We start from the raw sequence: 26486 nt of genomic DNA, 5'->3' as shown, positions 1-26486 counted from the left end.
CACTTTCAGAACTGGAGTCAGGACAATGTGTTGCCTCCTTTAATTAGAGTCTGAGAAATAGTTACAGATGTGGAAGAATGCAGCAAAAAGAAATGGTGAGCATTTCTCTATCACTCTTACACTGTAAGAAAGATGATCCAAAACCAGTCTTCTTTTTATTAAAAAAAGCCCTTCATTAAATATGGTGGAGAAGAGCTATCCAAAAGCCTTCCCTGAAAGGCTCCTGCATGCTGCTGCCAAAGTTTTAAAAGAGGAGTTGAATTTGGGACTTTCAGCATGTGATTCCAAAATACCCAGGTCAGCATTTACCCAGAATCTAAAACTGTCTGATTTAGCTGCTATGGCTGTTTCAGGCAAAATGTTTGATTTTTTTTTTCCTATGGTGCAGCTAGGAGGATATCTCATCTTGATGGTATATCAACCTTAAGAGTTTCAAATCATTTTAAAGCACCTGATTTATGAAAGACCATGCCAATAAATGTCAATTTCCATGCATTGTTCAGTCTGTCAATACAAAAATGACTGAGGGTTCTTTGGAAGCCTTTCAGTGAGTATTTTCATTTATTTAACCTTGCTATATAATGTTTTAATTGTACAAAAAAAGTTTTATGGGCCTATCGGATTTTATAGGGACCGTCTGCCTTTGCAGAGTGTGCAGCATTCACAGCCATGTTTACATCTTCAGTTGGACACCGAGGGCACATGGGCACAGGTTCTAGCCCTTGGCAGTGCTGCTGCAATAGTGGAAGTTATTGTCTGTCCCCTTCTGGCTTTGCACTGACGGATTACAGGTTTGGATATGGCTTTTAATGGTCACAGCCACTGGGACTGGTCACAGCCACACCTGGTCTGCTGGGACACAGGTGTGTTCTGAACCTGGAGCCAGCTAGTATATCAGATAAACCTGGTTCTAGGGGCCAAAACCTGATGTTTCAGCTCCTGGTGCTGTCACAAAGATGTCTGTGGCATCTCCAGTGTGACAGGGCATGGCCAGCATCCAAAGCAGCACTTAGAAACACTTAGAAAATGTAAGTGCTTTAATGAAGGTGTTTGAAGCTGACTTCACCCTGTGCTGCAGTCAGGAAACAGGATTCTTGTCCTGCATAAGTCTCTCTTCTGGCACTAGGAATGATCTCTCTGACTGTACCACTGCACACAGTCATTGAGGTTGGAAAAGACCTCCAAGATTGAGTCCAACCTTGGACCAATCACTACCTTTTCAACTAAACTGGAGCACTAAGTGTTACATCCAGTCATTTCTTGAACACTTCCAGTATATTTCTTGAACACTGTTCAGTGACAGTGACTCCACCACCTTCCTGGGCAGCCTGTTCCAAAGTCTGACCACCCTTTCCATGAGGAAATCTTACCCAGTGGAAAAGAGGAATGGTTGAAATGAGATTAACAAACTAATCTCATGGACTATGTGCTAGTACCAGCATGAAGAAATTACTCAGAGGACATGGCTGTGGAGGAGCACAGTATCTCTTCTCACTGGCCACACTGTCTCAGAACAGCATACACTGCTTGTGAGATGGTATCCTTCTAGTATAATTTTCACTTATACTTCCCCAGAGAATTGGAAAAAGAGATTGCAAATTAAACGTACTTTGCAATATATTTTTTTGCAGTGGGAATCTTCTCTTAAGTGAGATATTAATGTAAAGGTCCGTGCTTCAGCTTGGACTTACAGTTAGGGAAATTAATTTCCTGGGGACATGTCCTCAGGATCAGCCTTTGATCAATTACTGCAGTAGGAGTTACTGGCAGAATTGAATAAAAGTTTGGCTTAGAAATAAAAAGGCATCTTTAACTTTCTTTGCTTTAGAAAACAGTTTTGCCTTTGCAGGAACAAGTATGTACATATATGTGCATTAATAAAGAAATTAAGAGATTATCTGTTACTCACACATCTGGTTTTTTTACTTTCCTTTTGCAGAAAAATACAAGAGTCCATCAATAACTATCTAAGGTATCTTTTCTCATGATTTATGTGATTTGCTTCTCCTGGAGCCATGGATCAATACAGCTCCTTTGTGGACTGGGACAAAATGGATGTGAGTGCCCAGAGCCAGGATACGAAAGAGCTGACCTGTACAGACTTCCATGAGCTCAAGCAGCTGGCCCGGCAGGGCTACTGGGCCAAAAACCACTCTCTGAGAGCCAAAGTGTACCACAAACTCATCAGCAATATCCCATGCCGTACAGTGACTCCGGATGCAAATGTGTACCGGGACATCGTGGTGAAGATCATTGGAAAACGCAGCAGCAGCTCCCTTCCACTGCCTGAGTTTGTGGACAACAGCCTGATCCCCACGTACTGCCTGAACGCAGAGGGCGTCGGGGCCATCAGGAAGATCATTCTGTGCATCGCCAATCAGTTCCCAGACATCTCATTCTGCCCGGCGCTGCCCTCGGTGATCGCGCTGCTCCTGCACTACAGCAGGGACGAGGCCGAGTGCTTTGAGCAGGTCTGTCGCATCCTGGCTTGCAATGACCCATCCAAGAGGCTCATCGACCAGACCTTCCTGGCCTTCGAGTCCTCCTGCATGACCTTCGGGGACCTGGTGAACAAGTACTGCCAGGCGGCCCACAAGCTAATGGTGGCAGTGTCCGAGGATGTACTGGAGGTGTACTCAGACTGGCAGCGGTGGCTTTTTGGGGAGCTGCCCATGGTGTACATTGCGCGGGTCTTCGACGTCTTCCTGGTGGAAGGGTACAAAGTTCTGTATCGTGTCGCACTGGCTCTTCTGAAATTCTTTCACAAAGTCAGAGCTGGGCAGCCCATGGAGTCTGACAGCATCCAACAGGACATTCGAGCCTTCGTGAGGGACATCGCCAAGTCGGTGTCCCCAGAAAGGCTCCTGGAGAAAGCCTTTGCTATTCGCCTTTTCTCTCGGAAGGAGATCCAGCTCCTGCAGATGGCCAACGAGAAGGCTTTGCAGCAGAAGGGCATCACGGTCAAACAGAAAAGGTAGGGCTCAGCACAGGTAACCTGAACAATCTCCCAAACTTTCCCAGTGGAGCAGTCAGGCAGCCCTGGGTGACTGGTGGGGAAGCTCCACTTCCCTGTGCTGGTGTCTGCTGATGCATTTTCTCTGCAGAAAAACTCAGCTCCAAAATCAAGCATTGCTGGGATTGTAATGGGAAGTGTAACTGAAGTGTTACGATACAAGAGGAGCAGAAGTTTTCTGTATCTTGCTCAGTTATGAGTTTATACAATTATATATTAATTGCAAGTGCTGTATCTCAAAAGTGTGTTTCATAAGCAGTTTTTAAACTAAAAGTCATTTTAGCAAAGTCAGGAAAAACACTGATAAATTACTTGGAAGAAACATACCCAAAGAAATGTGGAAATTCATTCTTAAATATATTATTTGTATAAAATGTCAGTTTTATGTTGCCCAGTACAGTGAATTCAGCAGTTTCTGTAGTGTAAGACACTGTCACAGCTGGGAACATTTTGTCTGACTGAGGAGCTGTTTTAGCAGAGCAAGAAAGAAATAAGATTTATTTACAGGTTACTTTTAAAATAAATTTGACTGCAAGCCTCCTGGATGTCAAGATTATAGTACTCACAGGTAGGAGTTGACCTGTTTTATGCCAGGTTCATACACTATTAGAAAAATAATTCTGAAAGAACCATGGAGGAGTGACTATGCAGATCCAACAAACTGTTGCATAATTGCAAACTTTTCTTAGACATAAGGGGAGGAAGAACCAACTCTGAAACCTGTAAATGAAGTCCTGCTCTGATGTGACAGTAAAAGTCTATTAATAAAAAGCTTAGCTGGAAAGCCTCTCAATGGATATAGAAAAGACAGCAATATATTAATCTGAACAAAATTAGCATCTTGCCAAGTGCAAATGTATGTGCAGGTAAGTGATGCATGTTCTGTTTTTCCAGAGGCCTCTGACGGCCAAAAATGTCTCACAGCCATTTCTAAACTCTCAAGTTTAAGTACTGGACAGTTTTATGAACTGCCCTGCCCTCTGAAGAGAGGTGACTTCTAAAAGTCCCCTGGGTCAGTGTGTGTGACATCTAGAACTTGATATTCTAGATGCACAGTCTCAATCTCTCAATCTCCGCTGATGTGGTAGGATCTTCAAGCCAACTGCATTGCTGAGTTAGTTACAGCAGTTGCAAACAGACACCATTCTGTGGCATGGCAACACATACTCAGTACATTTCAGCCTAAAAGATCACATAAATGTTAGCTGAACCTCCTTCATGTGTCTGCATACATTTAAAGCTCCCCCAATCTCTTCCAAGGGTTAATTTCTTAGACTCACAGCTTGGTTTACAATCAGCTTCAGCATTTTGCTGTCAGTTTCAAATATGTCAAGACCTTTAGCCCCTGGATTGTCACACTGGGGGCAGTTCAGACCATTGTATTTGAGACTTGTAACAAAATATTGACTCCTCCATTGTGTCTTCCTGTTAGGAAGTTTAAGGAGGGTTGTAATATCCTTGAGTATATTGTTTAAAACAGAGCTTTCAATAAAAATAAAATTTTAAAAGTAATTTAAATAAACCATAGAAAAAGAAAACATACATCAAGCAACCACAGATGCTCCAAAAGCTCCTGCTGTAGTAAATATTGCAGAGAGAGTCTCACAAGAGTGATGCTTTCAAGGCAAAATACAAAAATATAACCAAATAAAGCTAGTAGTGACTGGCCAGGCAGAGTTGCTACTGAAAAATTTTCATCCTGTCTTGGCTACCTTTGTAAACCCACTGAAATTTCTCAGCGTCCCCAGGTAAGATGTTACCAGGAGCTTGGCTTGGCTCAGTTTGGGTCCCAGTGTGGGCAGATGGAAGTGCAGGAGAAGTGAGCTGTTCTCAGGGCTCCATGGGGTGCCAGTGAGTTATCTTCCAGTTGTGTTTGGCCTGTGCAAGGAGAATATGATCTATTTTCCCATCACATAACAGTAAAGGGGGAAAACAGAGATATAAATTTGTCTGATTTCTTTTTTAGTGCTTGGTGACTCAAATCAAACCTTGCTTTGTTTCTCTCCAGGCTCCTTTCACTCACTTTGTCGTGGATGTAGGAAGTCACTGATCTTTTCTATCTTTTTTTGTCTTTCTCCTTTTATGTTCTCCTTCTGTCCATTCCATCTCCACTGCACCATTCCTGTTTGCAGTCTTGCACCTCCCAAAAGGTAGGTTAAAACACTTGAGTCTTTGCACTTTGCTCATTCCTGCTGTCTTCGGCTTGTTGTTTTTTCCAAGGCTGTCACATATTGCTAATGTTGGGGCAGGAGAAGCAGGGCAGCAATGAGATTGCTGTGCCACACCTCCTGAAAACCCTCCTGCAAAGTTAGTTCACAGCACCTGCAGAGCTGTGAGAGAAGGGGTAGTGGACCCAAGGAGTCAGCACAGCACTTCGGACAGCAATACACCCGTGTTTTCCAGAGTGGGAAAGAGTACTGTACATGGAGAAAGTACATGGTGGGTTTATGGTTATGGCTGTAAGGGGCCATTATAATAGTGGTCCTTTCTACTCTGGAAGAAAAAGTATGATTTTTTTTTAAACATCTCAAATAACAGCTCAGAAGAGCTGCTAGGTATCATCCCATTTCCAAACCTTGTATACGCTGTTGCATTGCATGTGAAACAGAGTCAACTTTTTATCTTCTTTGGAAGCTTTCTGCAGGTAATTGGGAAAGTTTTGGACTGACCCCAGCTTGGTACACTCCTAAAAAGTGATCTGTTTTTATTCATAGTAGATTATATTTCTTTTTAAGTAGGTAAAGTTTTTTTAGAGTGGAGAATACAAGACTCTTTTTCTGTGTCAAGGAGGTCAGAGTTACTCAGCCATAGAGCATTAATGGTTAGTGAAGTCATTTATCAAGTCTAGGCCTGAAAAGTAAATCTTAAGGAGCAAAACCCAGTGCGTGGATTGTGATACCTGATAAGCCAAGAACTTGGAAAGAGAAAGGCTGCCCTGTGAGTATTAAATACCACAGATATTTGATTTTGAATTCATGTCTTTGAGAATCCTCTGGCCATGCTCTAGGTGCTCTGAGTTAACTTTAGTGAGTGATGTACACTAACATTTGTATTAATTTATAAAGTCGAAGTTGGAATTAACTTCCTCATGTTTTCATGTTTGAAATATCATCTTAAGAGGCTTAGCAAAGCATGTTTCATACCAGAACTTCTGTGTTGAGGATTTTACCTTTGGTAAATCAGCAAGCTGTTAAATCCAGTCAAGCAGATCTTCAGTATCTGTGTATTATTTTTGAAGTTAGGTTGTTCTGAAAGCAGCAGAAAGCCTTGACTTATGAGGGAAGCAGTTTGGGTTTGAGGGGACTTAGAAAGAGCAGGGTCTGTTGACACTGATCTGGACACAGGATTAGATATCACGCTTATAAACTCCAAAGTACTTATATTGCTAGTAATGACTGAAAAAGAATTCTCCTTTTACCACACAATTATGCCCTCATTGAAATTATAATGGATTTAAAAGATAATGCATCTCCTCTAAGATTTGACTCAAGCCAGAGTAGAGCAGGAAGATGTAATTCAGTGAGTAATCTTTGGTGTTGGGTATTTGTTGTTTTTTGAATAATACAGGGCACGTCCACTTTGTCAGGTACTGCTGCATGTCCTCAACCTTGGCTTTACCTTTGGGAACTTTGAGGTCTCTGAAGCACACTAGATAAATTACATAGCTAGAAAAGCAACATTCCTATGAAATCAGCAAATGCTGCTTTATTAAACGTTAATTGTGCTGGTTTTCAAATTAATACCTTGGGATAATAAGTTGAACAATTCTTTCCAATATCAGCAATTGTAGCAGTGTGGAAATGGATGGTGATTGCTGCTGAACCATAGAAGTTCCCCTGATGGGCTCAAAGGCCTCCACAAGCAATCAAAAGAAAGTTGTTACGTGAATCCCAGTATCTGAGGAAAACATTAATGCAGGGTAAAACCTTCTGAATTTGTTCAGTTCTAATGGTAGACTCATATGACACTGAAAGGAGTGGAGTGGTAAAGGCTAAACTAAATTTTTCTCAATGAATATAAACCAAAACATTTGGTTGTTTTCTTTGTCCATTTGTGTTCTATTCATTTTCACTCATTTACTATTTTGAAAAGCAACTGCCAAAACTGAAGGAGATTATTTTCAGTGTCATTATATAAATACTGTCAAAAATAAGAGAATTAATACAGGTTAGATGCTTGTAAGTAGCTGCAATTTTCTGGAACCCCCCCAAAAAAGTTCTGTGTTTGCTCAGCATCATGGAGTTTGGTTTGATACGTGCAGGCTATATGTGGACCCTTCTCTAGGGTCTGGTTTCAGTCTCAACCATTCACAGCTGTGATTTGTTAGTGGGAAATAGCAGGTCATTTTGTTTCACATTCTGTGGCCACGTTCTTTGGTTTAACTAGATGCTGCCATTAAATATAAAATTATTTACCATGATATTCAATGGGCAGAAACTTTGTATGCCTGGTACAATTTTAAATGGCCAATACAGTGGTAAGTGCTTTCTAGTAAATCAGAAAGATCTGTTTGAAAAGGTGATATTCTACCTGCATGGAAGAGTTGTGGGAAGGCACAAAGTACTGAAAGGAGTGTGTTCAGAATGCTGCTGAACACAGGCTTTGAGAGGGCTTTGGGTAGCAAAGTCTTTAAATTAACAATTCATAGTAGCCTGGAGAAGGAAAAAAGGCAAAAGCAAAGATACCCTGCATGTGAGAGCCTTTTAGGAAAAAAAAAAAAAAGCCTGTGGTTTTAGTTGTCCAGATAAGCTCACAGAAATGTGAAAATTTATAGACCAGGTATACAAATAATTGTGAGGCTTGCTTGATGTGTAAATTTAAACCTGTTTTGATATTTGTTATTGAGTCTTAGTGTATTTATCACCATTGCTTTTCTGCTGGAAATTCATTCTAGTAAACAGCTGACTGCCCTGAATATTGTTTAATGCAGGAGGAGGAAATACTGTAATTTCTGCTGAACTGAAACCAAGGCTTTGTCTCTCAGCTCTGTTCCATAGTGTCACCAGTTTTAGCTGCAGACCTGCCAGAACACAGAGGGTGAGACCTGAAGTAAGATTCTGGACATGGGTGTTCAAGGCTTGGTTCCTGCTTTGTTTCAATGGATCTCTCCTTTGCCTCAGATTGCTGTGTTTAAAAGTACAAATAGTGTCCCTAGTCATTGATACTGTAAGTTTTAAAACCTATAAATAGTTACAGCTTGCTTAAATAGCTGCCCACAGAAGTTCCTTGCATTAAATAATACAGGGTAACAATGCAAAGACTGATTTCATTCATTTGGATAAAATAAGCAGTAATTTTACTGATTTTTTAAGTGACCTGAAGAGTCACTTGTTCAAAATGCTGACACCAAGGTGCCTACAGTGAATTCCAGAAAGCAGTTCCCAGTGTCTTCAGGCACTGCTCTTCATTGCAAATGCTACTAATTTTTTGGTTCTACGAGCATGGAAAAAAAATAAAATTATTTTGTGTGTTTTAGGGAGTGAGCTAAGCTTTCCAGATCCATGCAGGTATTGAGGGCAGTATATACAGTATTGAGGGCCCCTTCATGATCATGAAACTGAGAGAAAAGAAATGTGTGATGTTTAAAAGTCCCCATCAGAAATTGGCAAATACTTGTGCCCAAACCCTTGCATGCAGAGCAAAGTAATATATCTTTGTTTATTTAACACCTGGCTGCCCAGTAATTCAGTGACTTGTGTAAATTGTGTGTCCTTGGCTGTCACCATTGCATTTTAAGCATTTAACATAGACTGTGGAAGCAAATAACATGTAATCCCCAGGCTCTGGGTTTGCATGCTTGTTTAGTCTGAGGAATGAAGGCTGATGAAGATGGTGATGATTGTTTCCTTCAAGTGCTTAAAAGCCATTAATCAATCCTTCTAACTGTATCAGACCCTTCTGGGGGGTACAGAAGGGATTTCCTTCCCAGTGTCAGTGCCTAGCATTCCTTAATGTTCTCAGGCTCCATCTGTAACCATGATCCCAGGAACATTTTTGATTCATAATGAAGTGGAAGTCATTGGTAATGACCTACTTGCAAGAAATGGAACTTCTCAAAAGCTTGGATTAAAATTTCTTGCCCTGGAAATACTGATTCCTCTAAAGTTTCTGGGGAGTTTAGGAATTCTCTAATCCCACTATATGGGCAGGACCTTAGAGGTAGAAAAAATACTACCCCTTTCTTCTTATATCCTGGCTGCTTTTATAGGTATTCTGTTCTCTGTGCTTAAATACAAGTGCCAGCAAGACTTCACAAACAGCAAATATAAGGCCATGCTCATTTTTAGTGAGTCAGTGTTGTGTGTTCTGTGTGTAAAGGTGCAGGCCACCACTGCCTTACAGAGGAGTATTTTCACACAGTCAAGCCAGATCTCTGCCTCTGAGGATTATGTTAAATTGCAGTAGTTTATTACCTTCACTGGGTCACAGCCACCTAATCTCATGAGCTGGAGCTTTGACCAATAATTTTTACGCTGGAGTCTGTTAGTGTTCATCTGTCTTGTCATGTTTCAGTTCAGTAATCCAAAACTTGTTAAATTATTGCTTCTCAATGTTTTGTGTTGTGTTTCTCAGGCAGAATGTGCACTTGGCAGTTCATGCTGAGAACTTCAAATCAGAAATTGTCAGTGTGAAGGAGATGAGGGATATCTGGTCATGGATCCCAGAGCGATTTGCACTGTGCCAGCCCCTCCAGCTTTTCACCACTTTGGAACATGGCTGTAGCCTGAGCAGGTAAGGAAAACCTTCCTCTCTCTTCTCTACTGTAGGGCAGAAAGAAGCAACTGCTGAAGTGTTTGCTGGATTGACAAAAAGGCAGTTCTTAGTCAGAACTTGATCTGAAGAATATCATTAACGATGGAATACAAATGTGACAAATTCTTGTTGCCTATAGCATTTGACTGGGATATTTCCTATTCCAGAATATTTTAAACCATTCAAGATCAATTGGAAAAGTCAAACTTGGATCAGTTCACAGATTCTGTGGGTCTGAGTCTGGTTCCTTAAGGGTTTGAATGGTTTAACTCAGTGGCTGCTCTGCCATAGATAACCACATTCAAGCTGATCCAAAGAAGAGGAGAACTAGAAACCAGGAATTACCTGTGAATCTGACTGGTTTTGTGGGTTTTTTTTAAGTGAGATAAACTAGATATGAGTTGTCCTTGCACTTGATACAGAAGACTATAGCCCTGTAGCTCCTAATAATGATGAATGCCATCAACAGTTGAGGTACTGAGGCAGGGAGTGATCTGCTCTCCCAGCCTTATGATGAAGAGCAAAAGCAAGCAAAGAGAATGCATCACAATTAATTTCCATGAAGACCTTCAGACATTGCCATCAGTCCTCTAGGTTTTTTTACAATTCTTTAGGTTGCTTTCAATTCAAAGTGCCGTAAAGTGCTGCAGTGGATCTAGGTAAGCTTCTAGTTATTCTTCAGAGACATAAACTGTATAGGGGACTGAGTAGAGAACAGCTGCTTGATAGTATTCATTTACACTCAGCTGTATTATTTACATGGACTGTATAAAAGTATTTGCGGAAATATTCTTAGTCTTCAGGTGTTTTTTTGCCTTGGCATCAGTTGGAGAAGGAGGTGATGCCTGACATTAAGGAGGAAAGGACCTGCAGTTTGTGGCAGTCAAGTGCTCATTTTGTTGTGCTCTGCACTTCAGGTTCTATTCCCACAGCGAGGGACACGAACCAACTCTACTTCTCATCAAGACAACAGCAAAAGAGGTGAGTGAGGCAAAAGACAAGTGATTAAATTTGGGTTTGGGCAGTGTGCAGTGCTGTGTTGCAACACACAGCTGTTTATAATAAGATGACTAAGCAAGGTTTGGCTTTGGATTTTTAAGAATCCATGCTTTCAATTATTCTCTTTGTTGGTTATAGGACTATGCATTCTTGAGCAGACCTTGCAAACCAGGTCTTGGTTAACTGGTTTTTCTCTTGCGAGTAGTGTGGGGTGATGGACTAGGGTAGCTCATTTTGCTCTTGGACAGACTCTGAAATGCAAAATCAGAGGGACAGAGTGGGAATTGTGCTGAAGTTATGATTCATATAAAATGTTTTCATTTTCTCAAGGATATGAGTAGAGAAAATAGCATAATGTAAATGGTATGAATAATGTTGGACTACATGATGTGAAAACAAAAGCCTTAGCTTCATCATGTTCTTGATTGGGAAAAAAAAAAAGCCAAGGAAGCTCTGAGGAGGAGTGCACACATGTCCCTTATTTCTGCTCCTATGTGTGACAATATTGGACAGCCTAATGCAAAAACAGCAACATGCTTGTTTAAAAAGTTAACATATAAAACAAGAAGTCTTCCCAGGACCTTCTCAAGAGGGCACACAGGAACTTCCTGTAATGGTAGTGTTGTCTGTGCCACTGTACATGACTTATAAATATTCTGTATATAGCATTAAGCTGTTATTGCAGCCCGTGGGCTTTATTCCTGCCTATATCTCTGCAGGATGACTGTATGAACAAGCCCACTTCTTCTCTTATTTACATCTACCTAATGCTCACCCTCCAGGCCATTTCATAGTTCTGCCTGTGGTTTCTGCCCATTCAGACCTGTGTTGAGATGCCAGTGGCTTATGGAATGCCCCTGGTGTCTGAAGGGTAGAGAGGGGGAGCAATTATTTTGTTTTTCTTGGTGCCTGTCAAAAGTCTGGCTTTGTAAGGGGTTCTGTTTTTCTATAAGATGGCTTTTTTCACACCTCTAAATAAAACATGTATTAGCAAAAAAAAAAAAATCAGAAAAACTTAGGAGACAAACTTGGGGAGGGGTTGTTTCGTGCTTATGGATTTGGAGGGGTTTTGCAAAGGATTGTTCATCCTTTATTTGTATGTCTATAGTTAACTTTTAGAATTAATAAAATTTGCCTTCTGATTTGCCTCTTACACCTGTTAGGCACATTGCATCAAATGGACTTCTGGGTCATATAGATTTAATTCTATATCTAAATTTAGATTTATATCTAAATACAGATTTGTCTATATAAAACAAGTCTGATCTTCAGTAATTTTCTCCTAGGAGCTCTGCTTGTAATGCTCATGGAGGCCAAACAGTAAACATACCTTAGAACAATTCTGTATAATCATAATTGTTTTTCTAGTTTCTGGGGGGGGAAAAGCACACATGTTTTCATCCCACTCTTAGAGCTTCATTGCTTCTTCTGTGTGCACTTGGCAGGGATGTGTATTGCTGGTAGCAAAAAGTTCTAGTGCAAACACAATACTCCAGAGACCAGCTCAGCCTTCAAAGGGTGCTTCTCTTTATTGGAGACTAGTGGCCCCCATGTGGTTTGAGTGGCTGCTCTAAATATTTGAGCTAGTTCAGCATTTGCTTAGCTAAGCTGGCTTTTAAAATTTAAACTTTGAAATGTAAGAAAGCCACCAAGGCCACTGTTTGACCAAAAAGTATTCAGGCAGAGCTGCTCATACTGTAACTTGGGACAGCACTGCTGCTTTGGTTGCTAAAGTGAAGGAGTGGGAGTCAGACTGTACCAGCCTGCAGTGGTCTATGCTTTGGTACCTGGGGTTGTGTTAGAAAATTTCTCCCTTAAGGCATCAGAGGTATGAAATAATTTATGACACTCCTGAGATTTGGAGGTAACCACTGGTGGATTAAAGCAGTTTAAATTTGTCTTTAGGTATAAGTATTTGTGCTGCTTTAATCCACTGGTATAGAGACTGTGAAACTCAAACAAGTAAAGCCTGCAGTTTTGGCTTCTGAAATGTCAGTATCAGTGGGTTTAACACTTTCTCCTTTAACGGGAAGCCTGACTGTGGTGTCTGTGCCAGGTCTGTGGAGCTTACCTGTCCACTGACTGGAGCGAGCGCCGACGAGGAGGGAACAAGTTGAGTTTCTTTGGAACTGGGGAGTGCTTTGTGTTTAGGGTGAGTAAAATTTTTTTGTTGCTGCCCAGTACCAAGACAGAATGACTACTGGTTAACAGTCACCTCTCTTCCACTTAAACAGGCTGAATTACATGTCTTTCTAATTTATAAAGTTTATTGAACTCTTAATGTGGAGGCAAAACTTTAAGTTTTGTGGTGACTCTTTCTCCCCTTGTACAGAATATTTTCTTACAAGATCATAGAATCATCAAGGTTGAAAAAGATGATGAAATCCAATCATCAGCCCAGAACTACTACTACCCTGAATCATGTTCACTAGTAAACTATGTGCCCAAGTGCCACACCCACACATTTTTTTAACATTTCTAGGGATGGTGCCATGGTTTGACACTGGCCAAGTGCCAGGCACCCACAAAAGCCACTCATGCTCTTTTGCTACAGCTGGGCAGAGGAGAAAAAAATTTAACAAAGGGTTCATGAATTAAGGACTGGGAAAAAACACTCCAATGGCAAAACAGGCTCAACTTAGAGATGTAGAGTGAATTTATTACTTACAAGGTCAGAGCACAAAAATTAGAAGTAAAATAAGCCCTTAAAACCACCTTTTTTTCTCCTAGCCCCTCCCTCCTTTCCAGCAGCAGTGCAGGGAGACAGGGGCTGGGGGGTTTGGTCAGTTCATCACTCGAGGTTTTTTCCACTGCTCTGAGAGAGGAGTCCATCCTCTGTGAGACTGTGGGGTTCTTCCCACAGGAGACAGTTCTCCATTAACATCTCCAGCATGGTTCCACTCTCACAAGCAGCAGCTCCCTGTTTATCTCTGCATCCCTCGTGGATCCCCATGGGCTGTGGGTGAATCTCTGCATCCCCCGTGGATCCCCATGGGCTGCAGGAGCACAGCTGCCTCACCATGGTCCTCACCATGGCCTGCAGAGGAATCTCTGCTCCAGTGTATGGAGCACCTTCTCCCCCCTCTGTCGTTATCACAGAGGTGTTACCACCACTTCTTACTGACCCAGCCTTGGCCAGCAGCATGTCTGTCTTCAGAGCCATCAGAGATTGACTCTGTCAAACATGGTGGAAGATTCCAGCAGCTTCTCACAGAAGCTATCTCTGTGCCCCCTTCATTACCAAGTACCAGGGCATGCATACCTGACACATTTGGTTACTCTACCCCTTCCCTGGGCAGCCTATGCTAGTGCCTGACAACAGTTTCAGTACATAAATTTCCACAATATCCAACCTAAACCTTCCCAGGCAAAACTTGAGGCCATTTCCTCTTGTCTATCCCTTGTTAACTGGAAGCAGAGCCTTACCCCAACTAGCTCCACCCTCCTTTTATGCAGTTGTAGAAAAATATGATCTAGAGATGAGAGATGTAATAAGGTAACTTGGAAGATATTGCATAATTTCTTCTACCACCTAAAAAGCAAAGGAATAAAGGATAACATGTGGCCTAAAAGAAAGGTTGAGCCAAGCTTTACTGCTGACCGTGCAGGTGGAGACTGAGGGGCTGGAATGTTCTTTTCTGAGAAGAGCTCAGTGTGTATACACTAACATCAGCTCTGCCCTTCTCTGCCTTTCTGCAGCTGCAGCCAGAAGTGGAACGCTACGAGTGGGTGATCATAAAACACCCAGAACTAGCCTCGACTGGATCAGAGACAGAAAACCATGCCCAACCAGCTTGCAGCACCCTTTCCTCCAGCAGCATCCCCCCAGACCCCTCAGATCGCCTTTCTCCCTTCTTAGCAGCTAGGCACTTCAACTTGCCTTCCAAAACAGCCTCCATGTTCATGGCTGGCAGCAGTGAGTGCATCATTATAGGTGAGTCAGTGTGAGAATTCAAGCACAGATTCTACCCCAGCTCTTCCTGTCCACCTTAGTTGCATGGTAAATACACCTGACCCTTTTATCTATTTCACTATCACTCTGGGTAGAGATAAAATTGCACAAAACCTGTCATCATTCCCAACCAAAATTTTCTAGGGGAAAACCTGCATACAAGCATTTTAGAGAAGAGAGTAACTCATGGGTCTAAGTACAGCCATTCCTTCATACTGCCTAATGCACAATGAGAAGTAGTTTTCAGAAAGGAGATTACTTTGCATCAAGGCTTTTGAAACACGGGCTTTTTGAAACCATAAAACACATTATTTCTCCAGGAAGTTTATTTGGTCTGTGGTGCTGCTGACTTTGGCAAAAGTCTGCTTAATAAAATTGTCACTTAAATGGGATTTAAAAGGAACAGATTAAAATCATAATTGCCATTTTCCCAAAAGTCGTTACTTGACACTTGATAGGAGAGCAGCTGATCTGTAATTTCCTCTGTAATGTCCAGTGTTGTCTGATTTCCCACTTAGCAGCATGTGCTTGAGTCGTAAAATCATGGAATTGTTTAGAAACTGGTTAGAAAACCCCTCTAAGACCATTGAGTCCAGCCATTACCCCAGCACTGCCAAGGACACCACTAACCCATGTCCCCACGTGCCACATCTACATGGTTTTTGAACACTTCCAGGGATGGCGACTCCACCACTGCCCTGGGTAGCCTTTTCCAATGCCTGACCACCCTTTCAGTGCAGAAATTTTCCCAATATCCAATCTAAATCTTCCCTGGTGATTGAGGCATTTTCTTCCTGTCCTGTCACTTGTTCCCTAGGAGCAGAGCCCAACCCCCACCAGGTTCCACACTCCTTTCAGGGAGGTGTAGAGTGTGATGTGTCCCACCAACTCTTCCTATCAGGCTTAGGGAAGGGTGTCACTTGTATTTACCATATACTACACTGTGGGTGGTAATAAGAGAGATACAGGCCTGGGCAGTAGATAGAAGTGAATGTTGTACACAGCTCCAGCTGTGGACCAGAATTCCCACCCTTTTGATTCTTCGGTGGCTTTGGTAACTGTTCTTTGATGCTTGCCCAATAAGCAGTAGGGAATCTTCCTTTTTGCTCTCCTAACGCATTTCTGCCTAGCTTTATTTAACTTCTCTGCATTTTCTGACTGAAAGCTCTGTGAACTTTGACACAGACCCACAGATAACCAAAATGCTTTCAACTCTTACATGTTTTATAGTGATTTAGAAGACCAAGCCAGTGCTGTTACTTACTGATCTTGTTCTTCTCCCAGCTTTGATTTTTGACTGCTAGCAGAATTATTTGGTTTTCCTTTACTGGAGAAAAATTTGCAGTTGTAGCTTCCAATATCCTCCAGCACTGAAATAGAAATCTTAAATGCAGGTAGTTTTTGTTCTTATGAGTTGCATTATTTTCTTTATTATTATTATTATTATTATTTTAAAAAATCATACAGTTCTGATATTATCATTCAAAACTTGTACATCTCATCATATACTGTAACACCTGAAGACAGCAAGTAAACATTGCTGAAGGCTTCCAGTTGTTCCCCTTAGGAAAAGCACCAAAGTCTTTGTACAGCTGTTTCCCATAACAAGAAATGCAGAGACATCCTCACCCTGTCTTTGTCTCTTCCCAGGCGGTGGTGATGGCCAGGCTCTGTACCTCGATGCAGATTTGAACCATGGGAGAACCAGCCACTGCAACACTTTCAATAACCAGCCACTGTGCTCTGAAAGCTTCCAGATCTCCATCCTGGAGGTATGGGGCTTCAGGGACACCATGAATGGTTGATGTGACTATCATTAATCAGCTTGTTTTTCAGTTGTCCAAGGTAAATTCTGATACAGAAGCTGAATTAGAACATCCTTCCTGCTGGGCTCAGTGCTGTGAGTCATTCCTAAGTGGTGCACTTGCATGCAGGCCTACTTGTTTACTTATTTTATTTAAGACAGGCCAAGATGAAGAAACGTACCTGGTTAACTGCTTGTCCCTTTACCTCTAGAGATGTGTATTCAGGGACTGTTGGTAAAAATGAAAATGTGATGTGTTCAAAGGTGGATACAGGTCTGAATCATGGGATAGGTTTGGGTCCACAGTTCCTCAGAGGCACAACCCTGGCTGAGCTGTGCTGCAGAGCCCTGAGCCACTGGCACCAGTACCTGGCCTGAGCCAGGAATATCAAATGTCTCCTCATAGAGAACACTGGTGACCTCAGATTTGACATAGAACAGTAGTTCATAAAATCACTGCTCTCCTGTGAGCAGACGTGCAGACAAATCAGTACCATTAATTTATGAAGCTCTTCATTCACACCAAACCATGAGTGCTGATCTTCTTGTACCAAAACCTTTGACATGTTCCAGTTGCATATGTTTGAGCAGTCTGCCTCTGAGAAGGGCATCCAGGCTAGATGGTGATATCTCCAAGTCTTGATTTTGTTTACATTCCTATTCCATATCAGTAAGATGACTTCACAGTCACTCCCTGTGTCAGGCAGCTGAAAGCCAGAGAGTATCTGCAGTGCTCAGAAATGTTCCTTTCCTCATCTTTCCTGGGAGCTGAAATGAAGCTTTAAGTCTGAAAATAACTGTGCTAATATTTGGGGAATTAAACATGGTGATAATGGGAGCTTAATCCTCTCCCCACAAGCAAAGAAAGGAAGGCAGGAGGCAAATCTGGGAGTTTCCCAGGAGAACTGGAGGTAACACTGTTTCTCCAGATGTCTTCCCAGTGATGAGATCCCTTCTGAGAAGGTAACAGTTTTCTTCCTGTGTGTTCTGGTAGGGTTTGGGTAATGCAAACAGGCTTTGCCCCTTCTTGAGCATTTCTACATTCTCTGCAGGCGTGCCCTGTGGCATGTGATGTCTGGCTGCGATTCCCCAGAGTTTTTATCCAAAAATTGCACTATCTGTTGTGAAACTTCTCCCACATGAAGCACAACTAAACATCAGTGAGTAGTCCAAAGAATACAACAGGATGCTCAGAGCTTCGTTCAGTAACTCACTAGTAAGATTTATCACAACAGGGAAAATGAAGGGAAAGATAAAATACTGATTTTCTAAACAGTTCAGTGTAAAAAATTGCTGTAGAGTAGGTTTGCTACTTAATGTTATTGCTACTAAAGCTTGAAGTTCATTAAAAGGAAAAATTTAAATGAATAATGTTAAAAAGCTAGGCTGGACAGGATCACATTCATATTCAGAAGCCAGAGGTGAGTTTTTGGTCATGTTGGCTTGTCCAGCTTGCCAGCCATGACAGTACCTCACAGCTTGGTTGCCTCTTGCAGGCTATGTGAATAAACTTGGTGAAAATAAGATTTCCTTTTTAGGGTGCCATTTTGAATTTTTGTCAAAATAACTCTTTGAAAGACTAGCCTATGTGCAGAGCAGTTTAAGATGTCTTTTGCACCATTTATATTTGGAAATGGATTCTCTCACCCTGAGAGTTAGCATTGGCCTCCTATCTCCTTCCCACACAGTGAGTTCTTCCTGTTGTCTTTTCACTGGTTTACCATAAGCTTGATTGAACTGCAAGAGGTAATTCAGTTATACTGATATATTTTAATGTGGAAGAACTCAGTCATATCTGGTTTTTTGCAAACACTGGCTGATGCTGCCTTCTGTTTTTCCAAGCCACCCACATCACTTTGCCCTTGCAGGTATAGCACAAACTTCCTCAGACAAAAGAAATCACCCAAAAGTATAAGTTCTCCTTAGTGTAGGTGGGATTTCTGTTTGGTTTGTGTCTCCTCTTTTGAGTTTGTCTGAGGAAGTGCCCTTGGGAACAAAAAAACAACTCAAAAACACAGTGGTATTAATTTCCAACTTGTTATCATAAAATCCCTGGAGCTGTGTGTTGGTAGGATTTGTGGGAGTGTAATGTTCTACTCCAGATGAATAAATTTTATCTGCAAAAACTTGGCTGCATCTGGAAGTGTGGTGGGATTTCCTCGCTCCCATCCCTGCCAGGTGCAGCTATGTCAATACCTTGTCTTAAGACATATCTAAGAAACATTCCTCAGAAACATATTCCTTTCCCTTCTCTGTTCTTGGTGCACGGTGATTTGGGTGTTTGGAATCTGGAATAACTCCTGGTTGCTCAGAAACTCATCATAGGCTATCAGTGTGAGAATCCAAAGAGCAGTACTGGATGCCAGGCATGGGACTGGTTTGACTTGGTAAAGCACTGCCCTGTCACAGTCTTGCTGTGGGACTGGTCTGTGTGGTTTGAACTGGAATATCCTGAGTAAGCAAGAAGCTGCAAAAATCCAGGCATAGCCGTTCTACAGTGCTGCAGCAACTTCACATGGTCCTTGTGGTCAGAAAAAATGGATATTCTTTGTTATGTGCAAATCCTCATCCATCATTCCTGTCGTAGTTGTGAGACACCTTAGAAGAACAGCATTTTTGCTTGGTCATCTTTTGAGTAGCAAAGAGGCATTTTTCCTCTCTCTGCATAGCTAATCTTTGTTGCTGACCAGCTGTATATCAGAGTTCAAATTTGTTTCATACAAATCTCTTGAGATGGAGGCTACAGGCTGGTTTTGAAGACAATGACTACAATGGACACCTTATCAGAAAGTGCAGTAATCTCAAGTACTCCAGCCATGCAGTGCTTTAGTCAGTTGTTACTTGCACCTCTGAACAACTGTTGAGGTGGGCTGTAATCCCTGTTTGTGGTCCTGCTGGCAGCTGTAAGAGTGCCAGAGTCACAGGATGGGCTTGGGCTGGGTCACCACAGTTCTGTGAGAGCGTCTGTGCTTTCCTGAGAAGCTGCTGTTTGTTTTGTCATATTCCTTCAAGGCAGAAAAGATTAGAAACTCCTGACTTCACTGTAAATGGCAACCAAGCTGTTTGCAGGCCTCAGGAGCTGTATCCAGCTGCAGCTAGGCTGGATAGACTTCACTACACCTGAGCTGTCTTTCCTGCAGCTCCTGCACTTTGGCATGCTCCTTTTTCTGATGCAGCACGTTAATCAACCTTCTGTTAATAGAGGCAAATCAGCAAAGGGAAAGGAAAAATTCTCATTTCCTCTCTCGTGACATGTCTGAAGTCAAATGGAGTGGGGGCCAGTACTGTTCTTTGAAGAGTTGAACCATGCCAATAGAGATCTGGGGTGACGTGCAGATCCATCAGCTGCTCTTCATGTGTGTGTATTGAAATTGTGAACTTTGTCCTTGGAAATTCATCCTTATTTTTGGTGAGGCATGATCTCCTCTTCCTATGGGGACACTGATGCCACAGCCAGGAGCTGACAACCCTGGCACTGTGAGACTTTGGCTCCTGTGAGTGACACGGAATCAGGCTGTTTGGTACAGCTGAGGTGTGGGCACCTGGCTGTTCTGCAGCTCTCTGTCATGAATTTCAGACTATTCATAGTCAGATTGAGTGTGTGTGTACTGTTTGGGGTGATGTTTTCTTCAGATGAGTGGTAATGTGCTGCTGAATTGGTTTTCTACCCTATCTTGAAATCACTGCCCTGCGTCAATGGTATTTTTGTCACTGTGCAGAATCTTGGATTATATTAAAAGTATGTGACTGTAGAGGCTGCTGGCTTTGTCCTTTGTTCTTGTCTTTTCCTTTCAGTAGAGCTCATAGCAAAAGACACCCTGAAACTGAGAGAAACCCTGGAACATGTGTTCTCATGACAGAACTCTCACTGTGGTAAGGTGGCTACATGGTTCCTGATTTCAGATCTCACAAGACTTCCCCTGAGGTCAGGTGTCAAAGTGATTGTGAAGTCTCTAGATAGCAAATTCTGACATGTGCCTTCTTCCCTTTGCAGAGCCAGGGAGCCTGATTTGCCCCAGCCCTGCCTAGGTTTAAAATGGAGGTTAGGCATGTCTTCTGGCCATCAGCACCTCTAAGTTGCAATCAGACCATGCAGTGACCAACGATGTAAGTTAAAAAAGTAGAATTCCATGAAATTTGGGTATTTAAACATACTGATGTCAGGCCAAAAGGATTTGGGTATTTCCCCTCAAAAAACTCCCACCCCTCCATATCCAGCTTATACACAAATTTGGCCTGCCTGTGCTGCTGTACCACAGAGCAGAACTGTGGTTTAGGGCTTAGTGTGGAAAAACGATTGCTGAGCTGGCAGAAGCAATTCCCAGATGATTGATTCTCCGGCCAGCTCTGCACTGCCAGGAGGCTTGCTGCACAGGAAGCCCGTGGCCACTAGAGGTTCCTCTCAGCCTGGTCCTGTGCCTCCACCACCAGTAAATCCATCCTTGCAATCCAAAAGGTCTTTCTTCACGTGGTTTCCAAAGGTGACCTGAGCCTTGAACACCATAAATCAGAATTTTACAACGCCCTTAAAGGCTGTAAACTTAATCATGAAGGTGCTTAGTAGCAGGAAGGTGTCAGTGAGGGATTGTGGAGCTGAGCAGTGCAGGCAGCTGTTTTGGGACCTCACAGCTGCTGTAAACCCAGTGACTGAGACCTGAGAGGGCAATGTGCTTGATTGCATCAGGCAGCAGAAGTTTGGTGTCCTGCCTACCTTGGTGGAAAGGTTCTGGATGATGTCTCAGGGCTGGTAGCAGCTGCAGGAGCCTAAAGTGGAGAAGGAAGGCTGTGCTGTGTCTTGCTGTGCTCCTACAGTGTGAGAACAGCCTGATGTTTGCCAGTTGTGGGTTTGTTTTTTTGGGTTTTTTTTTTTTTGGTTGGGTTTTTTTGTTTGGTTGGTTTGGGATTTTTGTTTGGGTTTTTTTTTTTTTGTTTTGTTTTGTTTTTTGTTATGTGTTGGTATTTTGGGTTTTTTGGTTTTGTTTTCTTTCTGTATAGGCCTTTAAGTCAATGTCTCAGAGACACCTGCTTCCTTCAGAGATGTTTTATAACCAGTTGTGGCACAGCATTGCCTCTGGCAGCAAGTTTAAAGGGTTTTCTGCCTTTTCAAGTGCCTAACTGGGTGTTTCCAGCTCTGCCCTGCTATTGCCCTTCCCAAGCATAGCTTTGGCCTGCAGAGCCTGTGCCTGAGTCTCTGGGAGGGTCGTGACTGCACTCCTTGGCTGTACTGTGGTGACATAGGCTGCTGCCAAGTGATTTCAGACCACACAAACGGCCCTTGGGTGGAGCTGGGTACAGACTTCAGCTGGGGAAAAGTGGAGTGTGTTTGTTCCTGCTTTGCAAACCTGCAGCTGGCTGCTGCTGGGCAAGTGTAGATAAGGCACCAAGACTGTCCTAAACCTGGGCATGCACCTCCCATTGCTGACACAGCTTTAATCCATGGCCTGCATGTTGAGCCACCTCTCTTTCTGTGGTTAAATGTCCTCCAGAGTTACAGCTGTGCCCTCCACATGCCCTCCACACTGACTGAAGGGTTTCTGACTGGGCTCATCCTCCTGGTCCCTCAGCCAAGAGATGAAGGAGGCAGGTCTGGAATCCCATGGAGAAAAGTGCAAGCCCAGCAAGCCAGTAATCAGTGCGTCATCCTCCCAGCTGGATCCTCTGTCCCATAAATGACTGGGAGTACACATTTTTGAACCATGAGCATTCCAGAGCAGCACCAGCCTTGGCTGTACCAGCTCAGCAGCCCAGCTGGCTGCAGCCAGAACTCTCCCACTGGCAGTGGCTGGGCACAGTCTGTTCTTCTTCCTTAAACATCCTCCTCATGCTAAAATCCTCCTCCTTAAACTTCTCTGGGTTTATGTGAAGACCCACTTTTGCCCCCTCACTCTGTGAAACTTTTGGCTGTGCTGCAGGGAGCCAATCCCTCTCCAAGAATTTTTTTTTTTTCCTTTTGTATTCTTACCTGCTGCAGGGATCTGAATATTCCATGCTTGGCACACTCAGCTTGATGATGGTCTGAATTCAAATCCAAAAAAGAACACAACTCAAGCAAGGTTGGCTGCTCACTGTGAATCATGCAGAGCAACAACTTGTCCAGTTTTGTTGAAGGGAGGTTTAGGGCTGAAACTCCACAAACTACCACTACTGAACTGGTTCCAGGTGTACATCCAGTCCAGTAACTTATCCATGGACTTCCTGCATGGCAAATCACACCTGCCTGAAGATAGCCCTCCCAGGTCCAGCAGCACAAAGCCAGTGGCTGTGGGGCTCCTGCTGAGCTGTCTGGGTTGTGGCAGCCAGCTGGCACAAGGGGTACGTCTGCATCAGTCCTTGGCACCTGGAGAGCTTTTCCATGAGCAGCTGTGTCTCTGTAGTGCAGCACTCTGCAGCCACCTGCTCCCCTCAGCTGGACAACAGGATAGCCCTTGGGCACAGTGCAACAGTGGAACTGGGTTTTCACAGCTGCAGGACTTCCCCATGGCCACACTCAGACGAAGTTACTGGGTAAAGAGGCAGCAATGTCTCAGAGATCTGTTTTTCCCCAGGCTTGGCTGCCTGTTTCACAGAGCCAAGGCAGTGAACTCCACCACTGCTTCCTACAGGGAAGGGCTGTGGTGGGGCTGGAACCCTGCTGGGGAGCAGAATCCCCCCCAGTTACCCACCATTAAGACAGAGCCAGAGGAAAATGGATTTCAGCAGTTCCACAGCTCACAGAAATACTTGTGGATGCTCCTGTGAGGATCTGACTAATGAACAGTCCTAACCTCTCTGTTAAGTTCATTAGGCTTTTCTTGCACTCCAGAACACCAGCCACAGCTCCTGCAGGATACTGTGCTCTTGTGGGGTGAAGTATTTCCCAGAGTCATGGCTTTCCTTGCAGCCCACCATGGGCTGTGCCCCAGGGTTGACTCCAGCTGGGAAACTGAACTTGGCAGTTCACCTGAGTTCAACTTAAGGACTGCAGAGCCATAGCTCCTAGAATTCCTGAGGGTGTGGGTCTCCTCAGGATGGTTTTCTTCCTTAATGAGCAATAACAGACTCATGAACAGATTTTTGAAATTGCAGAAGTGGAAACCACAGGAGGCATAACTGACTCACTGAGGAAATCTTGTTAATGGTTCGACAGAGCCTTGGGGTGGAGGCAGGGGCAAGTTAGGGCTTTCCAAGGAAGTGTGGCAGCACCTCTCCAGACCATCTGCCTGCCGTGTGCTCAGCCCTCTGACAGTGTTGGAGATGCTTCCAGCTCAGGCCAGTCTCTTGGGGAGCATTTCTAGTCTATATTTAGGAGGGAAATGGGCTACTCCTCTGGTTGGTGGGAGCAGATGTTTGCTCCAGCCTGTTCCCTGGATCACAGCAATCTCCAGCTGGGTCAGATCCAGTCCTGGACTGTCCTGAGAGCTGCTTGCAAGGAAGAGGGTCCAGGGCTGCCCAAAGGAAGTGGAAGGGCAGGCACTTATCCCATAAACCAGCACACACTCACTCCAGGCAGAAGCTTCTGGCCTGATTTGCTCATGACCTTCGCCGTGGTCCGGCCCTCAGACGGCTGGAGCCTGCTTGCCAGGGCTGGATCTGTGTTTCTTGGTACACACAAGGGTACACTCCAATCAGCTCCTGCCCTGCCTTTACACTGCTTTTCTCAGGCAGGGGATGTTTTTAAGGGTTTAATATTTAATCTGCACCCTACTGAAGAGGAGAACTTGTAGAGGTTACAAGAAACTGGGAGATGGCTGCTCAAGGTCCTCATCCTTCCCAGGCTCTGTGCACCTCCAGCCTGGAAGGTTTTCAGAAGGGCAGTGATGTGAAATCCAGGGATGTGAATCTGTGTGAAAACCCACTTGCCAGGGATGAAGGGAGGATGAAAGGCACATGCTGAACATTCCCCCTCCTGGAGGGGGAAGCACAGGGAAGCACACTGCAAGCACAGGGAAGAGGGAAAACAGGGTAGTTTTGAACTTCCAGAAAACTGTTCCTGGGCAGTTTTCTGCAGAAACACACTGCTCTGGGCAGGAGCAGCCATGTCCAACAGTGAACCCTTGTGGCTTCAGGCACTGCCACAGCAATGCTGGTCCCCCTGGTCACACCAAGGCTGTGGGACCAGCTCTGTTCCTCCTTACTCTTGGGATAAGGGTTTCCCTTCTCCCAAGGCTGCAGAAATGGGGATTATCCAACAGGTCCCCTTGATGCCTGGAGCCAGCCACTATCCTCTGTGGAGCAGCCCTGCCCTGGCCCCAGCAACCCCAGTGCTCTCCAAAGGACTTTGTCCCGAGCCCATCCTCCCTGCTGCTCATTCCTCGCTGTCACCAAAACAACCACGGATGGATCTGTCTTGAAAGCCCTTGGAGGCCAAAAATCCTTATATCCCAATCCCAAATGTTCCCTGCTGCCATTTCTGCAGGCTGTGCCATCCCCAGTGCTGCCTGGTGAGATCCAGCACATTGAGCTGCCACCTCCCACCCAACAGCCCCAGCTAGGAGCTGCGAGCCCACAGCTCCCAGTGAGATGCAGACATCTCCAAGGGCTGCTGCAGCAGGAGTTTTTCTGCAAGCATGGAAATGGGAAGGGAGGGCTGGACCACGAGGATAAGTGTCCAGGGAACAAGCAGTAGCTGGGGTGAGCCAGTGCCTCAGCAGATATTGCTAATACATACGTACAGGGGTTCTGAAATAACAAGCTGTTCCTGAGCTCAGCTTCCCCATGTGATCCTGACTGTCAGCTGATTGGAAAAAATCTCTGTATGGAAGAAATGGCTGTTCCCTGGAAAGGCCTGGGACAGTGCAGGTCATCCCTCGCCTCTGGGATCAGCCAGCCTGGAGCCAGCTGTGGGTGAGGAATGGGTGAGGACAGAGCCTTGTGTATCCTCCAGGGAAGATGGAGGAGGGACCAAACTGAGATTTGGTTTGGCTGGATGGAGGCTCTCTGTCCTGATCTATATGGGGCTGCAGTCTAATCACAGTCCCCCTGTGTTAAAGGGAGGTGTCCTCCCTTTCCCAGTACACACCAAGAGTGTCCAGCCTCTTTCTCACTCCAGGGAAAGGAGAGTGTTTGGAAGAGGAGAGTCCAGTGCAGGACCAGGCTGTGAGGACGTGGTGTGGCTTCACTCATCCCAGCTGTCTCCAGCTCCATCAGGGACTAAGGTGGTGGTGTTTCACCCTTTCCTAAAAGGAATCACAAAACTGGTTTTATGCCCACTGTAAAACCTCTTGCTTTTTTTTAACCCTCAAAGCACTGCTGGAAAACAGTGCTTGATTGTCACTTTTCTTGTTCCCTGGGCTTCAGGCCATGTCTGTCCTTATCTCTGGCTTTCTGAATAATGCCTAAACTTTCTGAGCTAATAAACAAAATATATAAAATCAGCTTCTTTTAATCTGTTCAACATATGCTGCCTTTTAATTTCTGCTGTGCTTAGGGGATATGGTAGAAAGAGGAACTAACTGTTTTGATGTCTCCCCCACATCTTTCCACTGAGTCTCCTCTCCCTCTTCCCCTTTACTGAGCCAACATCCCTGTGTGATCTTTTGTCATCTGCAAATGCCCTTGCCCTTTTCATCTGCAGCCACTGAACTTTGCCATCTTGTCTGTGTCTTCTCCAAAACTCGGTGATTAATGCAGCCATGGCTCTGCCCCAGCAAGGAGCCCAATGCCTGCAGAGCCCATGACAGCTGCCTGTGGTGAACAGTGGCCAGTGACACCTTGCCTGTGCCAGCCGTGGTGTGGCCACGGGCCCAGGGCAGTGACCATCCCCTCTGCCGGGCGCTGCTGAGGCACCTCCAGTCCTGGGGTCAGTTCTGGGGTCCTCACAACAGGAAAGACCCTGAGGGGTTGGGGCATGTCCAGGGAAGGGAACGGAGCTGGGGAAGGGGCTGGAGCACCAGGAGAGGCTGAGGGAGCTGGGAAAGGGGCTCAGCCTGGAGAAAAGGAGGCTCAGGGGGAACCTTCTGGCTCTGCACAACTCCCTGACAGGAGGG

General features: G+C 44.2%; 1 protein-coding gene across 1 annotated transcript; it reads left to right on the top strand.

The window, feature by feature from the left end:
- The first annotated feature begins 1945 nt into the window (after positions 1-1945).
- TBC1D24 (TBC1 domain family member 24) lies at positions 1946-16522 on the top strand. The gene is made up of 7 exons (XM_062503721.1): positions 1946-2974; positions 5146-5163; positions 9587-9745; positions 10684-10747; positions 12822-12917; positions 14465-14699; positions 16368-16522. The coding sequence occupies exons 1-7, from the start codon at positions 2016-2018 to the stop codon at positions 16520-16522; spliced, it is 1686 nt and encodes a 561-aa protein (XP_062359705.1). The 5' UTR covers positions 1946-2015.
- The last annotated feature ends 9964 nt before the right edge of the window (positions 16523-26486 follow it).

Source organism: Cinclus cinclus, chromosome 16 (genome assembly GCF_963662255.1).
Source record: "Cinclus cinclus chromosome 16, bCinCin1.1, whole genome shotgun sequence".
Taxonomy (NCBI): Eukaryota; Metazoa; Chordata; class Aves; order Passeriformes; family Cinclidae; genus Cinclus; species Cinclus cinclus.
Note: the sequence above shows the minus strand (reverse complement) of the source record. Positions and strands in the feature narration are given on the sequence as shown.